At 39.5% G+C, this 18,803-nt stretch overlaps 2 protein-coding genes across 5 annotated transcripts in view; one reads left to right on the top strand and one right to left on the bottom strand.

Moving 5' to 3' along the window:
* Nucleotides 1–1,462, top strand: part of CCDC90B (coiled-coil domain containing 90B) — a 49,997-nt gene extending 48,535 nt beyond the window's left edge. For all 4 annotated transcript variants that reach the window (XM_030331796.1, XM_030331795.1, XM_030331797.1 and 1 more), the window contains one exon: nt 952–1,462. Coding sequence is in view for 3 of the 4 variants with exons in the window: in XM_030331795.1 (XP_030187655.1) it covers nt 952–1,007 (56 nt within the window). In the remaining variant the exon portion in view is untranslated. The remainder of the gene's footprint in view (nt 1–951) is intronic.
* A 3,931-nt stretch (nt 1,463–5,393) lies between these two features.
* Nucleotides 5,394–18,803, bottom strand: part of ANKRD42 (ankyrin repeat domain 42) — a gene marked incomplete at its 5' end in the record, with an annotated part of 72,499 nt that continues 59,089 nt past the window's right edge. The window contains 3 exons of the mRNA XM_032595069.1: nt 5,394–5,522; nt 9,080–9,221; nt 12,283–12,409. Of these exons, the coding sequence (XP_032450960.1) occupies nt 5,424–5,522; nt 9,080–9,221; nt 12,283–12,409 (368 nt within the window). The remainder of the gene's footprint in view (nt 5,523–9,079; nt 9,222–12,282; nt 12,410–18,803) is intronic.

Below are 18,803 nucleotides of genomic sequence, written 5' to 3' on the forward strand. Positions count from 1 at the left end.
GTGAATGTATAATTGAATTGACCAGTGGCAATAAGACAAGAAACTTAAGTGTTATTCTTCCTCTTCAAATATCCAGCCTCCCTGTGTGTTATCGTTAACCAAGTTTCAATTAATCTTAGGATCACATGGATATATATTATATATTAAAATTACAGTAGCTTTATCATGAAAGGCTGTTTCTTGCATCTTTAGTCAAAAAAGTTTGCCACTCATCTCAGAGTCTCTATTTTAAAAGTTAAGGCTGTTAAAACACACTAGAAAAACTAAGGAGTCACTAAAAGCCTCACCTAGATTTAACTTGTTAAAGGAGAACAAGGTTTTCTACCTAGAATGATGTAACAAAGAATAGGTAGTATGTTAACTACTTGAAAAGCCTGATGCCTTTTCTGCCTTTTCATCTACCTCACTGAGATTTTTTTATAGGCTTTTCATTAAAATTTCATTTATAAATTTGTTAATCATGAAATTGTTTTTAAATGTACTGAAAAAGCAATTAAAATTTTTTCATGGATAATACAGATGTCTATTTTATTAGCTTTACATCATTTTTTCATATATAAGAAAGTTTTTCCACTTACAAGATCTAAAATTCAATTTCATAATTATTTAAAGTAGTCATTAAATAAAGTATTTAATAAAGTATTAAAGTAGCATTGTTAATGCTAATTATAATGACTTTAAACACTGTTCACAGAATCTGACATAATTTGTAAACTATCATCCTTACTGAGGTTTTAAATACAGGAAGCTTTTAAAAATTGGTATTAATCCTGCCCTAAAGGATAGCCTTTATCCTTAGCTTAATTTTCTGGGAATAAAAAACGTAAGGTAGAAAAAAGATTGGATTTCCTTTGTCTTTTGCTCTTCATTTAAATTGAAGATGACATTGTTGTGTTTGTCTCTGTAAAATAATCACAAATGCATGACCCATAACCTGGTTTCTTTTCACAGCCTCAGTGTTCACATGCCTGGCAATAGCATTGGGATTTTACAGAATCTGGAAATAGCAGAGAAACTACTATATTCTTCTGCTGGCCACTGCTATTGACTTCTTAGAACACTACACTAGGAGAGATTACTTGGAGTGAAATTTGCAGCAGGTACTTAGTAAAACAAGATTATTCAAAGCACATATGGACTAAAAAGAAATGTTTTAGAATGGGAAGATGTATTTTGTGTTTGTATTTTATATGTGTCTTTATTTTATCATGTTGAAAAGCTGTTCAAAGTCTGATTGAGATAAAAGGCCTTTTGTCTTTATCCTTTTAATAGTTCATAGAAGCTGAGCCTGAGCTTTCTTGTGTTTGCTTGAACAACTGTATATCATATAGGATTTCTTTGATGTCTGTTGCAAATTTAAAAACTATTCCTAAGCCTACATACTTGTTACTTTACTCAACTTTCCTGGTAACTACTGCACCATTACCTTTTCATGTAAAATAAAATGTTGTCCTGGATGGAACTGGAGAGTGTTATGCTAAGTGAAATAAGTCATACAGAGAAAGATATGTTTTCACTCTTAGGTGGATCCTGAGAAACTTAACAGAAGACCATGGGGGAGGGGAAGGAAAAAAAAAAAAGAGGTTAGAGAGGGAGGGAGCCAAAACATAAGAGACTCTTAAAAACTGAGAACAGGGGCACCTGGGTGGCTCAGTCGGTTGAGCTTCCAACTTCGACTCAGGTCACGATCTCACTGTCTGTGAGTTCGAGCCCCGCGTCGGGCTCTGTGCTGACAGCTCAGAGCCTGGAGCCTGCTTTGGATTCTGTGTCTCCCTCTCTCTCTCTAACCCTCCCCTGCTCATGCTCTGTCTCTCTCTGTCTCAAAAATAAAATAAAACATTAAAAAAATTTTTAATAAAAAATAAATAAAAAAACTGAGAACTGAGTTTTTTTTTAATTTAAAAATTAAATAAATAAAATGTCATAAAAAATTGTTTGGATTTTAAAGGCAACTTACCATCTAACTGGAGATTTGGGGTTTTTTGGTAGTGGATTAAAACAATAACCTTTAAAATCATGTGTACCCTAGTGCAATTATATGACAGTATGAAATCTAAAGAGTTGCCAATGTCTTGAACTCTGAGTATTACATACACTTTTTTTGATTCACAAAAGCCAATTTATCCCTGCTTTTTAGGAATTCATCTTAAACTTATTACATAAAATGAAGGGTTTTGTTTGTTTTTTTTATGATTCCCTTAAATTCAGTAAACTTCCATTTGGTGACAAAGTAGATCAGGCAGAGTTTTATAAGGATCAGTTGAGAGTCAGTAAAAACCCTTCAGTGTATTTAAAAAGCAAATCAAAGTTTATAATTCCCCTTTTGTCAGTCTTTAAGAATTTAGATATATAAAAGTTAGCAGTATTTTTTTTTTTAATATAAAGAAAAAATGAGGCAACTGAAAAAGCTATGGTCACCAACACTAAACTGATTGTCATTTTATGGACTAATAAATAAAAGGTTGAAACTCTTGATTTCAGCTCACATCGTATCTCACGTGTGGGTTCGAGCCCTGTGCTGGGCTCTGTGCTGACAGTGCAGAGCCTGCTTGAGATGCTCACTTGCTCTCTCAAAAAGTAAATAAACTTTAAAAAACACAACAATATTTCTACTTCTATCTCTAACATCTTTTTTTCACTTCTATTTTTGTTTTTCATTAACATAATTTGGCATAATAAAAATATATTTGGTCTTTGTCCCCAGTTCCTGGCACAGATCTCCTAAAACCCTTACCATTTCTTGATAGAGGTAATTACAGGCTTCTTTCCGTTTTCTTGGCACACAGCTCCTGAAATCCTTTAAATCTTTGGAATGATAAGAGTGGGTTTTGTATGCTGAGATGACTGGTGGCTGGGAACCCTTATATAACTTCAGAATGGGGACCGGTTGCCAAATAGACCAAGGCATGATTAGAGGGTGAAACTTTCAGCCTCCCTGACCTCCCAACTCAACTCAACCTTTGGGGAAGGGAGAAGGACATGAGAGGAGCTGGAGGTTGACTGAGTTCAGTCACTACTGGCCAACCCAAGGAACACATCAGGCCACTGGTGACACAACGGGAGAAGGCATGGAAGCCTCATGCACTGCTCACTCCATACCTTGCCACCTGCCTCTCCTTCATTTGGTGGTTCCTGAGACGTAGCCTTTCTAATAAACTAATAGTAAAGTGTTTCTCCAAGTCCCTTCCAGCAAATTGTTGAACCTGAGGAGAGGGTTCCTGAAACCTCCAAAAGTACCGCTGATTAGTCAGAAGTACCAATGACAACCTGGGACTTGCAAAAGGATGTCTGAAGTGGGGGCATTCTTGTGGGACTGAGCTCTTAACCTGTGGAGTCTGATGCCAACTCTGGGTAATGTCAGAACTGGACCGTTGAACATCCGGATAGTGTCAGAAAATCCAAGAACTGGTTGTGCTGGAAACAGCACACATGACAATACATGTATGCGATTTATGATTAAATACATGTAATTTGAGGGTATTACAATCTTGAACTAGCTGCTCTACTAAGACCCAAAATAATAGTTGTTTAAAGAACAAAGAGGTTTAGTTCTCACTTACCTGCAGTCCAAGTGTAAGCATTCCAGGGCTAATATGCCAGCTCCGTGGTATCTGGGCACAAGATCCTTTTCATCTTATTACTCTACCCTTCCTGGTGTTGCCCTCATTCACAAGGTCCTGTGACTCACCACCATATCCACATTCCAGAAGTAGAAAAGGGCAAGATGTAGGCAAGCCCTTTCCCTTTAAGGGCAAGACCCTGAGGTTTTATACGCCATTTTGGTTCATACTCTATTGACCACAACTTGGTGTCTTAGCTGCAAAGGAGATTGGGAAGTTAGCCCTTATCCTGAGCAGCCACAAGCCAGGTAAGTCCTAACACTGTGGGGGAAAAAGGGAGAACAGGTACTGGGGGGCAACCAGGGAACCTCTGCCTCAAGGGTGCACGTTTCTATGACCACACTCATCTAGTTCTTCCCCACCTCTCTGCTACAGAGAGAGACGCGAGATGTGGCCTGGAGAAAACCAGAGCAAGAATAACAAACTAGAGTATAAAGCATTAACTTAGGGTCACCGGGCGGGAAGGAAGAAGTAAGGCTGTACGTAGTCCCAGAAGGTGAGAAATAATGGATTTGGGAATTCCTGTGGTGGTCAAGAATGCAGATGCTGACCCTTCCCCACTAAGGTTAGGGTCTTCCACATTGCTGTGTGATTCTGAGCAAATCAATCTTCCAGCTATAAAATATACCTGTCTCCCACTGCTGTGGTGAGAATTAAGAGATAATATGTGGAAAGGACTTACACATAGTAAGTACCAAATAAATGTTTTATTATAGATTGAAGGCCTATTGGAAACCACAGAGAAACTAACACTAATGACTATAAAGGTTATCAAAAGGATAGTTCAGGCATTTTTTAACACCTGTTTACAAACCCTTGATCAGCCTGATCTTAGCACTCCGATGCACCCATGTCAGGGCAAACTGGTCCTGATGACACTGTGTCAGAATGGCGTTCAGCATCCATGTAAATAAAGCACATGCCAGGACCCAGAGGGTGAGCATCTGGTGAATGGTGAGAAAGCTGCTCCCTGGGAAGCCCAAAGCCAACAATCAGCTCTTCAGGAGGAGGCAAGATATAGACAACTGCCCCACGACCAAATCGGCTACATCAAGGAGGGAGCAGGTAGAGGTAGGAAGGGAGGGAATGAAGTCCGAACTGAAATGAAATGCTGGGTTCTTTTTTTGGTCAGCAATGTCAGGGGGGAAAGGAGGAAGAAAGAATAACAAAACCATGTGTCTTTTATCCTGTCCAGTCTGCCTCATTTCTGTGTTGCTTTCTTATAAAGCTTGTGAGACAAGGCAATGGTTGAATTCTAAAACAGATTATTTAAATAGGTATCCTTAGCAAACACATACTATGATTTTTTTTTCTTTTACAAGAACAGATTTTCACTTTACATAAAACTTTCCTGAGATACTTGGTTGTTACTGTAAAGACGTCCTTTTCTAAAATTTACTTGTCTGATGCTGCATTTTCTCCTAAATCCACATGCTTTCTAAAAGTCATTTGAAAAGTTAAAAAATGATAGTCTCTAGAAAGTTAAAGAAAATTCTCTTATGGCTTCATAATAATTTTTAATGTCTACATTTCTTTTGATTACTGACTTGTACCACCTTATATTTTAAAGTTTGTGTGATTACTTGCAAAATTAATTACTCATAAATGTGGAGTCTTGCCTACATAAATATATAAAAGTATATTGGGAGAGGGAGTATAGCTAAGTGCATGCAACTTTAGCAATCCCTTTGATAGTCTATATTTCTGCCTTCATAACTGGGATAGCATATATAAGAGTAACTCTGAAGAGAACTTATATAGGTTTTATATCAATTTAAAAATGAAAAACAAGTTTATTTAAAGTTATTTCATTGATGAATACCTTCTCACAAAAACTCCCCCAGAAGACACCTTTTTCTTCACTCGCCTTTTATCTTTGCTTGAGTCAGTAGAGTCCTCTTTCTACAAAGAAAAAGGCCAAATGAGAGATCTGCAGTAGACACAATTTCATCTTTCTACATGATCTGTTCCAAAAGAAGAAATTTAGCCAAACCGTTATTTTCAACTCTGGGTTAAAATTTAGGCTTTTGTATAAATAAATTCTCAAATCTGAAGTATCAGTCCATCATACTGTGCTGATTCATGGACTAGGTAGGAGACACCTAGAGAAACCAACCAGTGCTGGCTCTGCCTGATACATCCCCAAAAGAGAACAGCCCTATTTCTGCTTTTTTTTTCTTAGCCTGTCACTTCTCAATATACTACTAAATGACACACACAGTGTTAGAATGTCATCGCCTGGATTCTTTGCAAGCCTGGTAGTAGTAGAAACCACATCTAGTTCCTTCCATTCCTTCATTCCACATCCACTCCATTCCTTCCTCTGTGTTCATACAACATCCTTCTACTGCCCTTGTCTCACTCTCCACTCTGCCTGCCACCACTGTTTCCAAATATTTCTCATCCATCATGGTATTCTCAGGACCTAGCACAGAAGATCCACTTAATGCCACAAGGAGCAAGAGAGAGCTAGAAATAAGGTGACACTCAGCAGATGCTACTCATCCATGAGTAATTCTCCCAGTCAAAAATGCTCTGCACCCAGCTGGTCAGGACACAGCTGAATGCAGGGGCTCCAAGAACCACACAAGGCACATACATGTCCATGGGGAGAGCTCGTGGCTGGGGTTAGGATTCCACCAGGTGTTCCTGCCCACACCTTTGCACTATAAATATGGTCACTATTATCAAAACCAATTGCTGCTATTGTTACTATTATCAAAAACTATTTAAGTACATTACAGATGTCAGACGATCCTAAGAAACTACCCTGAGAATTTTTTCCTGGATAAAAATTATACTATTACAGACTGTTGCAGAGAAAAGTCTTCAAGGCACAGCTGAATGCAATCATAGGTCCTGACCAGAAGGTGGCAGGAGATTTGGTCAAAATTTCTTAAATCTGTATAAACGAGCACTGAACGGGAAGTTCATTTTATTTATACGTTATGTATTTAGACTCCCAAATAAACTAATTCTTCCTACTCTCAAGTATAGGGCTCCACACATTTATTTATCTACCGACAATGTTTATGCAGCTTGAACATGGAAAATGAAAAGGAAAGAAAAAGCGTGAATGTACTCCTATGAATACTACGAGACAGAAAATACCTCAGTATTGCCACTTAGTCTTTCATTTAACATCAATACAACTTTGTGAGACCGGTGTTATTCCCATTTCAAAGATGAACTGAAGACTCAGAAGCTTTTGCAGAAGAGAAGCAGTGGCAGGACTGCAGCTGCCAAAAAAGGTTGGTGACATTTGCTCATTTATGAAAAATCGATTAACCTAAAGTAGGACTGCAAAAGATGGTGAGCCCAGAGTACAGTGAGCTTGAGTCGGCTCTCCTGAAAACCACATGGTTGGTAGAAAGCAGAGCTTTAGGGGGGATGTGCGGTAGCATGTGGAATCGAGCCCAACCATGAGAACAGATGTTCTGGGGTAAGAAAATAATATTTTAAATAGCTACTAAAAAATAAAAATTTTCTAGGTAGACAAATCGATTTGGAATGACTCAAAGATGGTGAGGCTTGGGTCATCTCCAAAAGATGTAGGATCTGGTGCTGCCAGGAGGCGGAGGCGGCGGATCTCCTGCCGCAGGTTGAGGCGGCACATCAGGATTCAGACTGTAGGGGGTAGTTTATGAAATGTGTGTGTCCTCAGGTCCCCGGCCAATACCCAGTGACCGCACAGGCTGGCCTCTCTACACAAAAGCTTCCCATAGTGGCTAGGAGTGGTGCAAGGTAAGCACTGCAAAAATGAAGAGAATGGGTTATAATTAATTCTGTCTCTTGGAAAAGTAAGGGCTGGTAAGATACCAAAACTGAGAGAAAGTGTGTGAATGCCTGCATGCAGAGAAATACACACACGTGTTTGTAGATGAATAGAATGCTGTTGACACGAGACACACCAAACCATTACCAGTAGCTTCCTCTGGAGAGTTGGACTTGGTATGGGAAGGAACGACTGCCCTGCTTTTAACATTTTATAACAAGCACGTGTTAATATTTTTAAAGTGGTTATTAAAGAGACTAATGATAAGTTTGTACAAAATAAAAAGGAGCCAGGAAGTTCTTCTTATAAATCAGAGTTGAGAATTAACTCACCCACGATGAACAAAGAAAACATTTCCCTACGGAAAGAAAACACGAAATGCACCTGAATCGCTACCCTGTGTCACATGAGCTTCCACAAGGGCTACATCAAGCTGTCTTCGTTCACAAGAGAGAGTGAGGGTCACAGAGTCTCCCCAGTTTGCATTCTGACTGCTCTGCTCTGAGACCAGAGGGCCGTGATATGAGCACCACTGTGGGTCACCTGCTGTCACTTTCACTCTATTTTCCATACTCTACCTGCTTTTCTGTATTTGTTCTTTGTATTTGACTCTTATATCCATTTCTTTTCAGCTTCCTCCTACACATTTGTCCTTTTTATTTGTCACTCTAAAGCATTTTTCTAGATTTTAGAGCTACATTTTGAATTCCAAATTCATAATTCTAGCCGAGAATTATAAGCAGAGCTAAAACTATGGGATCAAAAAGTAGAGATTAACTACTGATCTCACCATTACTAGCTGTGTGAATTTAGACAAGTCACTTAAAGTCTCTGAGCCTCGGTTTCCTCACATTAAATGAGGGCAGATCAAATGACATATGCTAACACATGAAAGAACTTTGTGAAGGTGAAGCGTTACAGATGTTAGTTTTTACTACTCTGCAATCTGAACAAAGGGATGCTATGACCACTCCCACGCTGGCTCCTTTCTACTCTTCCAACTGCTTTTGCATCCAACTGCTCGCATCGGCAGCACATATACTAACAATTTCTTTTGAGGAGCTGAAGCTTTATTACATGGAATCATTATTTTGGCTATTTAGAATGTTAAAGTATACAGATTCCAGCTGTCTGAGAATTATTATTACTCTGCTTATAAAAAAATATTTTTCCTCAGGGCACCTGGGTGGCTCAGTCAGTTAAGCCTCCGGCTTCGGCTCAGGTCATGATCTCACAGTTCATGAGTTTGAGCTCTGCATTGGGCTCTGTGCTGACAGCTCAGAACATGGAGCCTGCTTCGGGTTCTGTGACTCCCTCTCTGTCTGCCCCTCCCCTGCTGAAGCCCTCTAAATAAATATTAAAAAATACATTTTTTCCTCGTGTGTCACAAACAATGACACTGCACACCTCTGAGGATGCTATACTAGCCAGTATATATGTATATGTAAGTATGTGTGTGTACATATAAAGTTTTATACTGTTATACACATAACTCCTTTAATCTTTACAACACTTTACCAAGTACAAATTATTAACTATGGCTTAAAAATAAGGCACAGAGAGGTTAAATGACTTGTCCAAACTAAAAAGGGTTATGACCAAGATTCAAACCCTAGCTTAGACTCTTAGCTACTCTTATATACTACTTCTTGAGAGAGATAAATGTGTTAAGAAGGACACCAACCACAGCAAAGCTGGAGACCTGAATCTTTTCCAGTGTCTTCCTGAGTTGATCTACCTCTGCGCGATACTCATCCAGCTGACCTTCTAATTTTTCTCTGCGTAGCCGTTCATACTCCAGCTGGCCCTGCAGCTCCTTGATTGTCCTATCAAAAAAAGTTGTTTTCAGTCAGTCTTCAATATGAGCTACCAATTATTTTTGGCAATAGCAAAAAGCATACATGCATTGTATTTAAGGCAAATAAAACAAAGAAATAATTTATTCAACAAATAGGTACTGAGAGTCTAGTATGAGCCAGCACTGATCTAGACACTGGGGAACGAAACAGGCCAAATCTGCCTTCCTCAGGCTTATCTTAGCTATGGAAGAAGACAGTAAAGAAACAAGTAAATAATATGGTATGGGGAAAGGTGATGAATGCCAAGGGAGAAAAAATTTAAGCAAGAAAGAGTAATATAAAATGTCGCCAAGGAGGGGATTAATACTTCAGACACAGTGGCCAGGGAAGGCCTTCCTGAGAAGGGGGCTTCTGAAAAAAATCCTAAAGGAAATGAGAGAGGTAATGACGTAGACATCTGGGGGAAGAGCATTCCAGAGGGAATAGCATGTGCAAAGGCCCTAAGGCAGAAGTATGCCTGGCGAACTGGAAGAAAACCAGAAGCCAACGTGGCTGGAGTAAAGTATAAAAGCAAGACTAGTAGGTCACAGAGTCAAAAGAGAGCCAGAATAAACAGGGCCTTCTAAGTCACAGCAAGAATCTAGGCTTTCACCCTGAATGAAGTGGGGAAGCCATTGGAGGGTCTGGGCAGAGAAACAGCATGAGCTTAGACTTTTGTTTTGCTTTCGTATTTTTTTGATGATCTACAATTTGAGTAAAATACAAATATTAACTGAACAATTCAAGGAGTTTTGATTAATGTGTAAACCTTGTAATCACCACAACTGCCAAGATACAGACTATTTTCATTGCCTCAGAAAGTTTCCTCGTGTCCTTCCCAAGTGATCTTCATTTCTCATACATAACCACATTCTGAATGTCTATCACGTTAGATTAGTTTTGCCTATGCTTATAAATGAAATTGCATATTACATACTTTTGTGTGCTTGACTTCCTTCAGTCAACAGTATGTGAGATTTACTGGACCCAGATTTTAACATGATTACTCTGGATGCTGTGTTGAAAAAGACTTCAGGGTTTGGGGACAGAGAATTAGGGGGCAGGGACAGGAAGCTGGAAATGCATCAGGGAGATGTTAAAATAAATCCAGACAAGAGATGATGACACTTGAACCGGGATATTTTTCTGCCTTGTTGCTGGATAGTGGGGGGGGGGACAGAATTTCCGAAGCAGGCTGGGTGGGATGTCAGGTTCCTGTGAGGGCGATCTAAGAGCATCAGTAGTAGCTCTCTCATGGAAGTGAGCGGGGTTGAGACTGGGAATAGGGAAGAAGAATGTCAACTGATTCAGCAAACAAGATTCAGCAAACAAGAAGGGAAATTCATTCCTAGGACAGAGTAACACCACTGGTGCTTTGCTGTATTGTGACTCTGATCTAAGTGATAACAACAAAATCAAAAGGACGTCCCTCAAACCAATACTTATCCAGTGTTTCTTTCCAATTAGACCTAAAAGCACGGGTTTGTACCTAAAGAATAAATGTCTTAAGATGTACTCAACACAAAGTGGTGAACAAATGCTACAGAAGAATTAAAGCTCACTCAGAAGACACTGAAGTCTCAGCTGACATGAAACTACACTCGGCACAAAGGCTAAAGCAATCTTTGGGGGAGAATCTGTTCAAAATCACATCAACAGGATAACCATTTCACAATGAAATGTGAATATTAGCATTAAAAGTTCCATTAAGGACTGTTAAAAATCATAATCATCTCAGATAACAGGTTTGGAGTCAAATAGACTCAGGCTCAAATCCTGGCTCCACTTCCCATCCTTTCTCCTGCCTTTGTGATTTCATGAGACTCACTTAACCTCTATATTAAGTCTTGGTTTCCCATACACGTAGTAAGACAATAGCTCCTGGCCCCGTGAAGGCTGCATGAGATAATGTATCTAAGAAGCTTATCTAGTGCTCAGCATACAGTAGTGCTCAGAAGTTATACAAACAGCCATAGAAGTACTAAGCTACCTTAGAAGGAAAGCAAAGAAAACCAAAGTTTAAAGCTCATTATCTAGGGGAAAAAATGCTCCAGTGTGAAGAACTTTTCCAGACCACAAGGGTTTTCACCCAGGCTCTTAAGCAAAGGCCAATACTAAAAATATTCTACACCTCAAAACACTTTAATCAATGTAGAGGCAGTGAACACCTGAGATACCAAAAAGATCTCTAATTAAAAAGCAATTCTTCTTTTTGTTTTGTTTTGTTTTGTTTTGGTCTGCCATAGCTTCCTAGTGTCTAAAATCCCACTAAGAGGGCATTTTGGCTTACGGCTTTGACTTCAGTTTAAATTCCCAAGTACCTGAGGCTACATTGAGAAGAGGGTGGAGGAAAAGGAAACAGGTCCTAAGAGTGTGAGGGACTCAAGCAAAGGAAAGGGAAAGCAGAGTCCATGTGGGCTGCTCTTTACAGACCCATGTTTTGATTAGGCCAGAATCCCTTGTCCTGTCTCCCCTTGTTCCCCATCTGGTGGGAGGAAGTGAGCACGAGGCACCCTCTCTTCCAGCAACACCAAATGTGCAGCAAGGCGATTCAGGGTGTAGGCAGTGACAGGTGAGGGCAGCTATGGAACCCCTCACTGCCCCTGGACACGACCACATTCTCTGATTGGGCAGGACAGTCGGGGAGCCCAGGACCGGGTCTCAGATTTACAAGCAATCAGTCCAATTTGACAGGAACAGGTAGAGACTGTTGGTTGATAAGCTCAAAGTAGGTGTGGTCTCAAAAAAATAGAGTTTCAGTTTTACAAGATGAAAAGAGTTCAGGAGATCGGTTGTGCAAAACTGTGAAAGTACTTAACACCACTGAATTGTACCCTTAGAAATGGTAAAGATGATACATTCCATGTTATGTGTATTTTACCACAACCAAAAATCATCTTAACATCTTCTCCATCTGGGGGCTTAAGAGAAAAACTGGCTGGAACCTTACACCCTTTGGTGAGGATGGAAAAACAGGTGGTCAACAAACCCTTACACAGCATTTAGAAAGGTAACTAAAAGCAAACCATAATAGTTCGGAGGACATTACTTTTCTGACTCAAGCTGTTCTTTCTTCTGCTTTAGATCTTCTTCTGTTATCCCTCCCAAGTGTTTAAAGTTGCTCTCAGCAATTTCCAGCATGTGTCTCAATTCAACAATTTTCTTATAAGCTCTCACTGCAAGACAAAGTTGAATAGGAACCTTGTTTAGACAGATAACAGCTCATGTGTTCACAGGATGCTGGTCCTGAAACATGCTTCTTTGAGAGCCAGTGCCTCAACGCTCTGGGGAAGGGGGTGAGGGGAAGATGGCATACACATAGAGGATAAATATCAGTAACAGAAGATTAGGGTGAACAAGCAGTGAAATACCTGAATTGAGGATCCTTTTCTTGCTATGGGAGGATGTATCAAATTGCTATGGTTACTAATACTACAAACAGGAAGGCTTAAAAAACACCCTGGTTTCTTAGGATTAGTGGTGTATTTGAAGACCATGCACAATCTACTATATGCAAGAAAATTAGAAAAACTGAAATATGCTTGATTTATTTTTTTTTTATTTTTTTTAACATTTATTTATTTTTGAGACAGAGAGAGACAGAGCATGAACAGGGGAGGGTCAGAGAGAGGGAGACACAGAATCTGAAACAGGCTCCAGGCTCTGAGCTGTCAGCACAGAGCCCGACGCGGGGCTCGAACTCACAGCCCTCACGGACCGCAAGATCATGACCTGAGCTGAAGTCGGCCGCCTAACCGACTGAGCCACCCAGGCGCCCCAGAAATATGCTTGATTTAAAATAAACCAGATCTAACCCAGCCCCCCAATTTTTTTTTAAGTTTATTTCTTTATTTTGAGAGAGCAAGAGCACACAAGCAGGGGAGGGGCAGAGAGAGAGAGGGAGAGAGAGAATCCTAAGCAGGGTACACACTGTCAGCAAGGAGCCTCATGTGGGTTTCAATCCCATGAACCATGAGATCATGACCTGAGCTGAAATCAAGAGTCAGGCACTTAACAGACGGAGCCACCCAGGAGCCCCAGCCCCCTAATTTTATCATTAGTCACTTGTAATATCTATTTAAGCAAGAGAATACTGAGGGAAGGAAGTTTTGAAAGCTGCTTTTAGCTATTATCCAACTACCAAAACTTTTTTTTTAATTTTGTTTTCTAATGTTTATTTTTAAGAGAGAGAGAGAGAGGGACAGTGTGAGTAGGGGAGGGGCAGAGAGAGAGGGAGACACAGAATCTGAAGCAGGCTCCAAGCTCTCTGCTGTCAGCACAGAGCCCAAAGCGGGACTCCAACTCACAAACCGCAAGACCATGACCTGAGCCGAAGTTGGACACGTAACCAACTGAGCCACTCACACGCCCCCCAAACTGAGTTTTCTATCCTTGTGGCAGTGGTTCTTAACCTTGGGTGATTGTCTCCTCCAAAGGCCATTTTTGCTCGTCATACTTGGAAAGTAACAGACTGTTGGCAGCTAGAGGCATGGGATGAAACTAAAATCTTAAAATGCACAGGAAAATCTCCCTCAACAAATAAGCATCTGGCCCAAAAGATCAATAGTGCAGAAGTTGAAAAACCCTGCTTTATGGGACCAGGTTAGCAAGTCACAGCCTCTTCTCCCTAACACTTAACACGCGGATTTCTCTCTCAATAGGTTATAGAGCTGCAGGTTCCAAGCTACATACATCAGAATCAGGGTCTCTTTAAAAATGTATGTGTTTGTGCCTCATACCAGACTTACAACTTCAGGTACTGGTACTAAGCCCCTCAGACAATGTTGATGGGCAGACAGGTTTGGGAACCACGATAACCAGCAGCAACAAGTAGAATTTAAGAAAAGAGAGGTTAAAGAAGATCAAAAGAACTGTGGCTATTTAGCTCATATAAGAATTCTTTAATATCCAAAGGCTATGTTTTAAAAGAGCTGTTCTATGGGGTCATCAGAGTTAAGAGCTAGGATTAAATGAGATTAGCTCCAGGAAGAGAGATTTTTAACTCAACAAGGAGAAACTTGTCAACAAAAACAGTAAGAGCTATTATGTATTTCTGGAGTGCCTGTGATGTGCAAGACATTACATTAAGTTCCTTACACATTTTAATCCTCACAAGAATGCTGTCAGATGAAAATGGGATCCCTGGAAAACAATGAGTGTCTTGTCACTGAAGGTGACTCAGTGGATGCTGGATGACATGTGACAGCAATGTTGAGTCAAGAGCCAAACTTCAAATGGGTATAGGGTTCTATGATGCCATAGTCCTAAATATAATTTACTAAAGAATGCTCTAAATTGAGGCTCAGTCCCAGGAATTGTCTATGTCAAGAAATCCAATCAGTCCCCTACAGGTGCTCTGGCAAAATGCAGTGTCCCAAGAAGAGGTCGTCTTGTCCTTCAGGTTTTGTTCTGGAATAAAATTAAATAAGGACGAGAAAAAAGCCCATGGTTTCATAACTTCACTAGCTACAAGCACGCCAGCTAGGTACCAGTGAGCTTCACTGTACGGCAAGAGTTTAAGACTGCATTTGTATCAAACACACCACAGTAGGAAATGGTTCTAGTCACATTCTTGGTCTGTCCTAAAACATCTTTTCAAAATGTTGTGATTCACTGACAATGATCCCCTTACAAATCTCTCTTACTCAAATAATTTCAGAAGTAAATTGAAAGTCTACAAATCAACTACTCATTCTCTGAGGCTCTAAGTTCATGCTACTTCCCAAAAGAATCACCAAAAATTAATTTCAGTACAAACAAAATAAAAAGTAGATAATTGAACTTTATCAAAATTAAAAGCTTCTGCAAGATTTCAGTCCAACAGACATATCAAATCTATGCCTATTTATAGAGCAGTTGCTTCTGAATAACAAATGAGGGCTGACTGAGCAGCTTCTGCACAACAAAAGATGGAGAGACCACATAGAAAACAGCAAGAGAAACAGAGACATGGTAATGAAGGGAATTCCCACTCCCGATGTTGTAAACTACAGTAGGAAGGGACCATGAACAGATTCGTCTGCCCAGAGGCACAGAAAAAAAAAAACAGAGTTTAAAGGGGCAACTAGAACATAAAGGAACCACCATTAGAACCCTGCCAAACAACAGGGGAGCTGTTGGAACTCTCTCTGAATCAGAAGGGCTGGCGACCTGCACAGTTCATGTTCCCACTCTACCCTGATAGCACAGATAGATGCAGGGTCTGATTTCCATAGCCAGCCTATCCCCTCAGTAATCCTGGGGCCCCTAGCCCACAATAGCCCCATCAGTTCCACCAAGGCAGGCCTCAGTGAGGTGCACACTGGGACCCTCTGGTCTGCACTCACAATAGTTCCAGCCATCTTGCCAAGGTGACACAGGCTCAAAGTGCCATGCAACATTGAGGTCCATACCATATTGGCTCCAGATAACTTGCCAGAGCATCCCCAGCATAGCACAAGGAACCCCCGGCCTGCAACTACCCCAGCTCTAGCCAATCAGCAGGGAACCCTCTGAATTAAGCACTTTGGGACACTCTGATTTGTACCCATTTCAGCTCTAGCTATCCTGCCAAGGTGCCTTCAATGCACAGAGCCCTGAGCCATATTCACTTCAGCTTCAGCTGTCCAGCCAGGGTGCCCTCTGTATGCACAGCCCTAAGAATGCCCCCACCTACACCAACCTCTGCTCTGGCCATGACACCAGGAGAGCCCCAGCACAGAGTGCTCCAGGACCTCCATTCAGCCAAAGTTCCAGTCAGCCAGCCAAAGTCTAAACAGCATGCTACTCAACAATAAATGAGTCAATGAGGACATCAAAGAATAAATTAAAAAATGCATGGAAACAAATGAAAATGAAACACAATGATCCAAAATCTTTGGGATGTAGCAAAAGCAGTTCTAAGAGGGAGGAGTATAGCAATACAAGTCTACCTCAAGAAGCAAGAAAAATCTCAAATGAACAACCTAACCTTATACCTAAAGGAGCTAGAAAAAGAACAACAAATGATGCCTTAAGCCAAGAGAAGGAAGAAATAAGAATCAAAACAGAAATAAATGATATAGAAACTAAAAAAAAAAAACAATAGAAAAGATCAATAAAACCAGCTGTTTCTTTAAAAAATTAATTGATAAACCTCTAGCCAGACTTAGCAAAAAGAGAAAGAAAGTAACAAAATCACAAATGAGAGAGGAAAAAAATAACAACCAACACCACAGAACTACAAACAATTATACGAGAATACTATGAAAAACTATATGCCAACAAACTGGACAACCTATAAGAAATGAATAAATTCCAAGAAATAAATACATTATCAAAACTGAAACAGGAAGAAATAGATAATTTGGACAGATTGATAGCAAAGAAATTGAATCAGTAGTCAAAAAACTCCCAAAAAATGAAGTCCAGGACCCAGATGGCTTCAGAGGCAAATTCTACCAAACATTTAAAGAAGAGTTAATGCCTATTCTTCTCAAACTATTCAAAAAAACAGAAGAGGGAAGAAAACTTCTCAATTCATTCTATGAGGCCAGCATTAGCCTGATACCAAAACCAGATAAAGACACCACAAAAAAAAAGATAACTACAGGCCAATACCTCTGATGAACACAGATATAGAAAACCTCAACAAAATACTAGCAAACTGAATCCATGGGATTTATTCCTGGGTTACACCGGTGGTTCAATATTCACAATCAGTTAGCGTGATAGATTAATAAAAGAAAGGATAAGAACCATAAGATCATTTTGATGCAGAAAAAACCATTGACAAAATACAACATCAATTCATGATAAAAACTTTCAACAAAGTACGTTTAGCGAGAACATACCTCTACATAATAAAGGCCATATATGAAAAAACCCACAGCTAATATCATCCTAAATGGGGAAAAACTGAGAGCTTTTCCTCTAAAGTCAAAAACAAGGCAGGAATGTCCACTCTCACCACCTTTATTCAATATAGTACTGGAAGCCTAGGCACAGCAATCAGACAACAACAACAAAACCTAAAAAGCATTTAGGGGCACCTGGGTGGCTCAGTTGGTTAAGCATCTAACTTTTGATTTCAGTTCAGGTCATGATCTTGCAGTTACTGAGTTTGAGCCCCACATCAAGCTCTGTGCTGACAGTGTAGAGCCTACTAGGGATTCTCTCTTTTTTCCTTCTCTCTCTGCCTCTCCCCTGCTTGTGCTCTCTCAAAATAAATAAACTTAAAAAAAAAAAGACTGAGGATAACAAAAGGCTCAGAATCATTTGCTCAAATATTGCTTCTCCACCAATCTTTCCATTCTGGTTTATGGATATTTGAAAGTCTCATTTTATCATCTATTATTTGTATAGCAGTGTTGTCCAAAAAAACCTTTTCATGATGATGTAAAAATGTTCTTTATGTGCGTTATTCAATATGGTCACCTGTGTCTAGTGACTACTACCCTGGATAGTATTGCTATAGAGTACTAGTTATTCTATTATTAGTTTTCATTTATCTTTGTCTATAAGTGCTGAATTCTGAATAAATTCATAAGTACACCCTAAAAATAATAAAAAAAAGAAATGGCATCTAACTTGGTAAGAAATAAGTAAACCTTTCACTATTTGCAAATGGCATGATACTATATATATAGAAAACCCAAAAAACTCCACTAAAAAATTACTAGAAATGATACCCCAAGTTAGTAAAGTCACAGGTTACTAAATCAACGTACAGAAGTCTGTGGCATTTCTCTTACACCAATAATGAAACATCAGAAAGAGAAATTAAGGAAAGGATCCCATTTACAATTGCACACAAAAAGTATAAGATACCTAGGAATAAACCTGACCAAAGAGATGAAAGACCTGTACTCTGCAAACTACAAAACATTAATGAAGGAAATTGAAGATGACATAAAAAAAGACATTCCATGTTCATGGAATATTGTTAAAATATGTTAAAATGTCTGTACTACCTGAAGCAATCTACACATTTAATGTGATCTCTATCAAAATGCCAACAGTATTTTTCATAGAACTAGAACAAACCATCCTAAAATTTGTATGGAACCACAAAAGACCCTGAATACCCAAAGTAATCTTGAAAAAGAAAAGTAAAGCTGGAGGCGTCATAATTCTGGACATCAAGTTGTATTACAAAGCTATAGGGATCAAAACAGTATGGTACTGGCACAATAATAGACACACAGATCAATGGAACAGAATTGAAAACGGAGAAATGAACCCACTATATGGTCAATTCATCTTCAACAAAATAAGACTATCCACTGAGAAAAAGAATATCTCTTGAACAAATGGTGCTGGGAAAACTGGACAGCAACAGGCAAAAGAATGAAACTGTGCCACTTTCTAACGTCATGCACAAAAATAAATTCAAAATGGATTAAAGACCTAAATATGAGACCTGAAACCATAAAAATCCTAGAACACCGGCAGTAAACTCTTTGACGTCAGCCATAGCAACCTCCCTAAATATGTCTCCTGAGGCAAGGTTCACAGAGCAAAAATAAACTTTGGGGACTGTATCAAGATAAAAAGCTTCTGCACAGCAAACAATCAACAAAACTAAAAGCAACCTACAGAATGGGAGAAGAT

Source organism: Lynx canadensis, chromosome D1 (assembly GCF_007474595.2).
Source record: "Lynx canadensis isolate LIC74 chromosome D1, mLynCan4.pri.v2, whole genome shotgun sequence".
In the NCBI taxonomy this organism is placed as follows: domain Eukaryota; kingdom Metazoa; phylum Chordata; class Mammalia; order Carnivora; family Felidae; genus Lynx; species Lynx canadensis.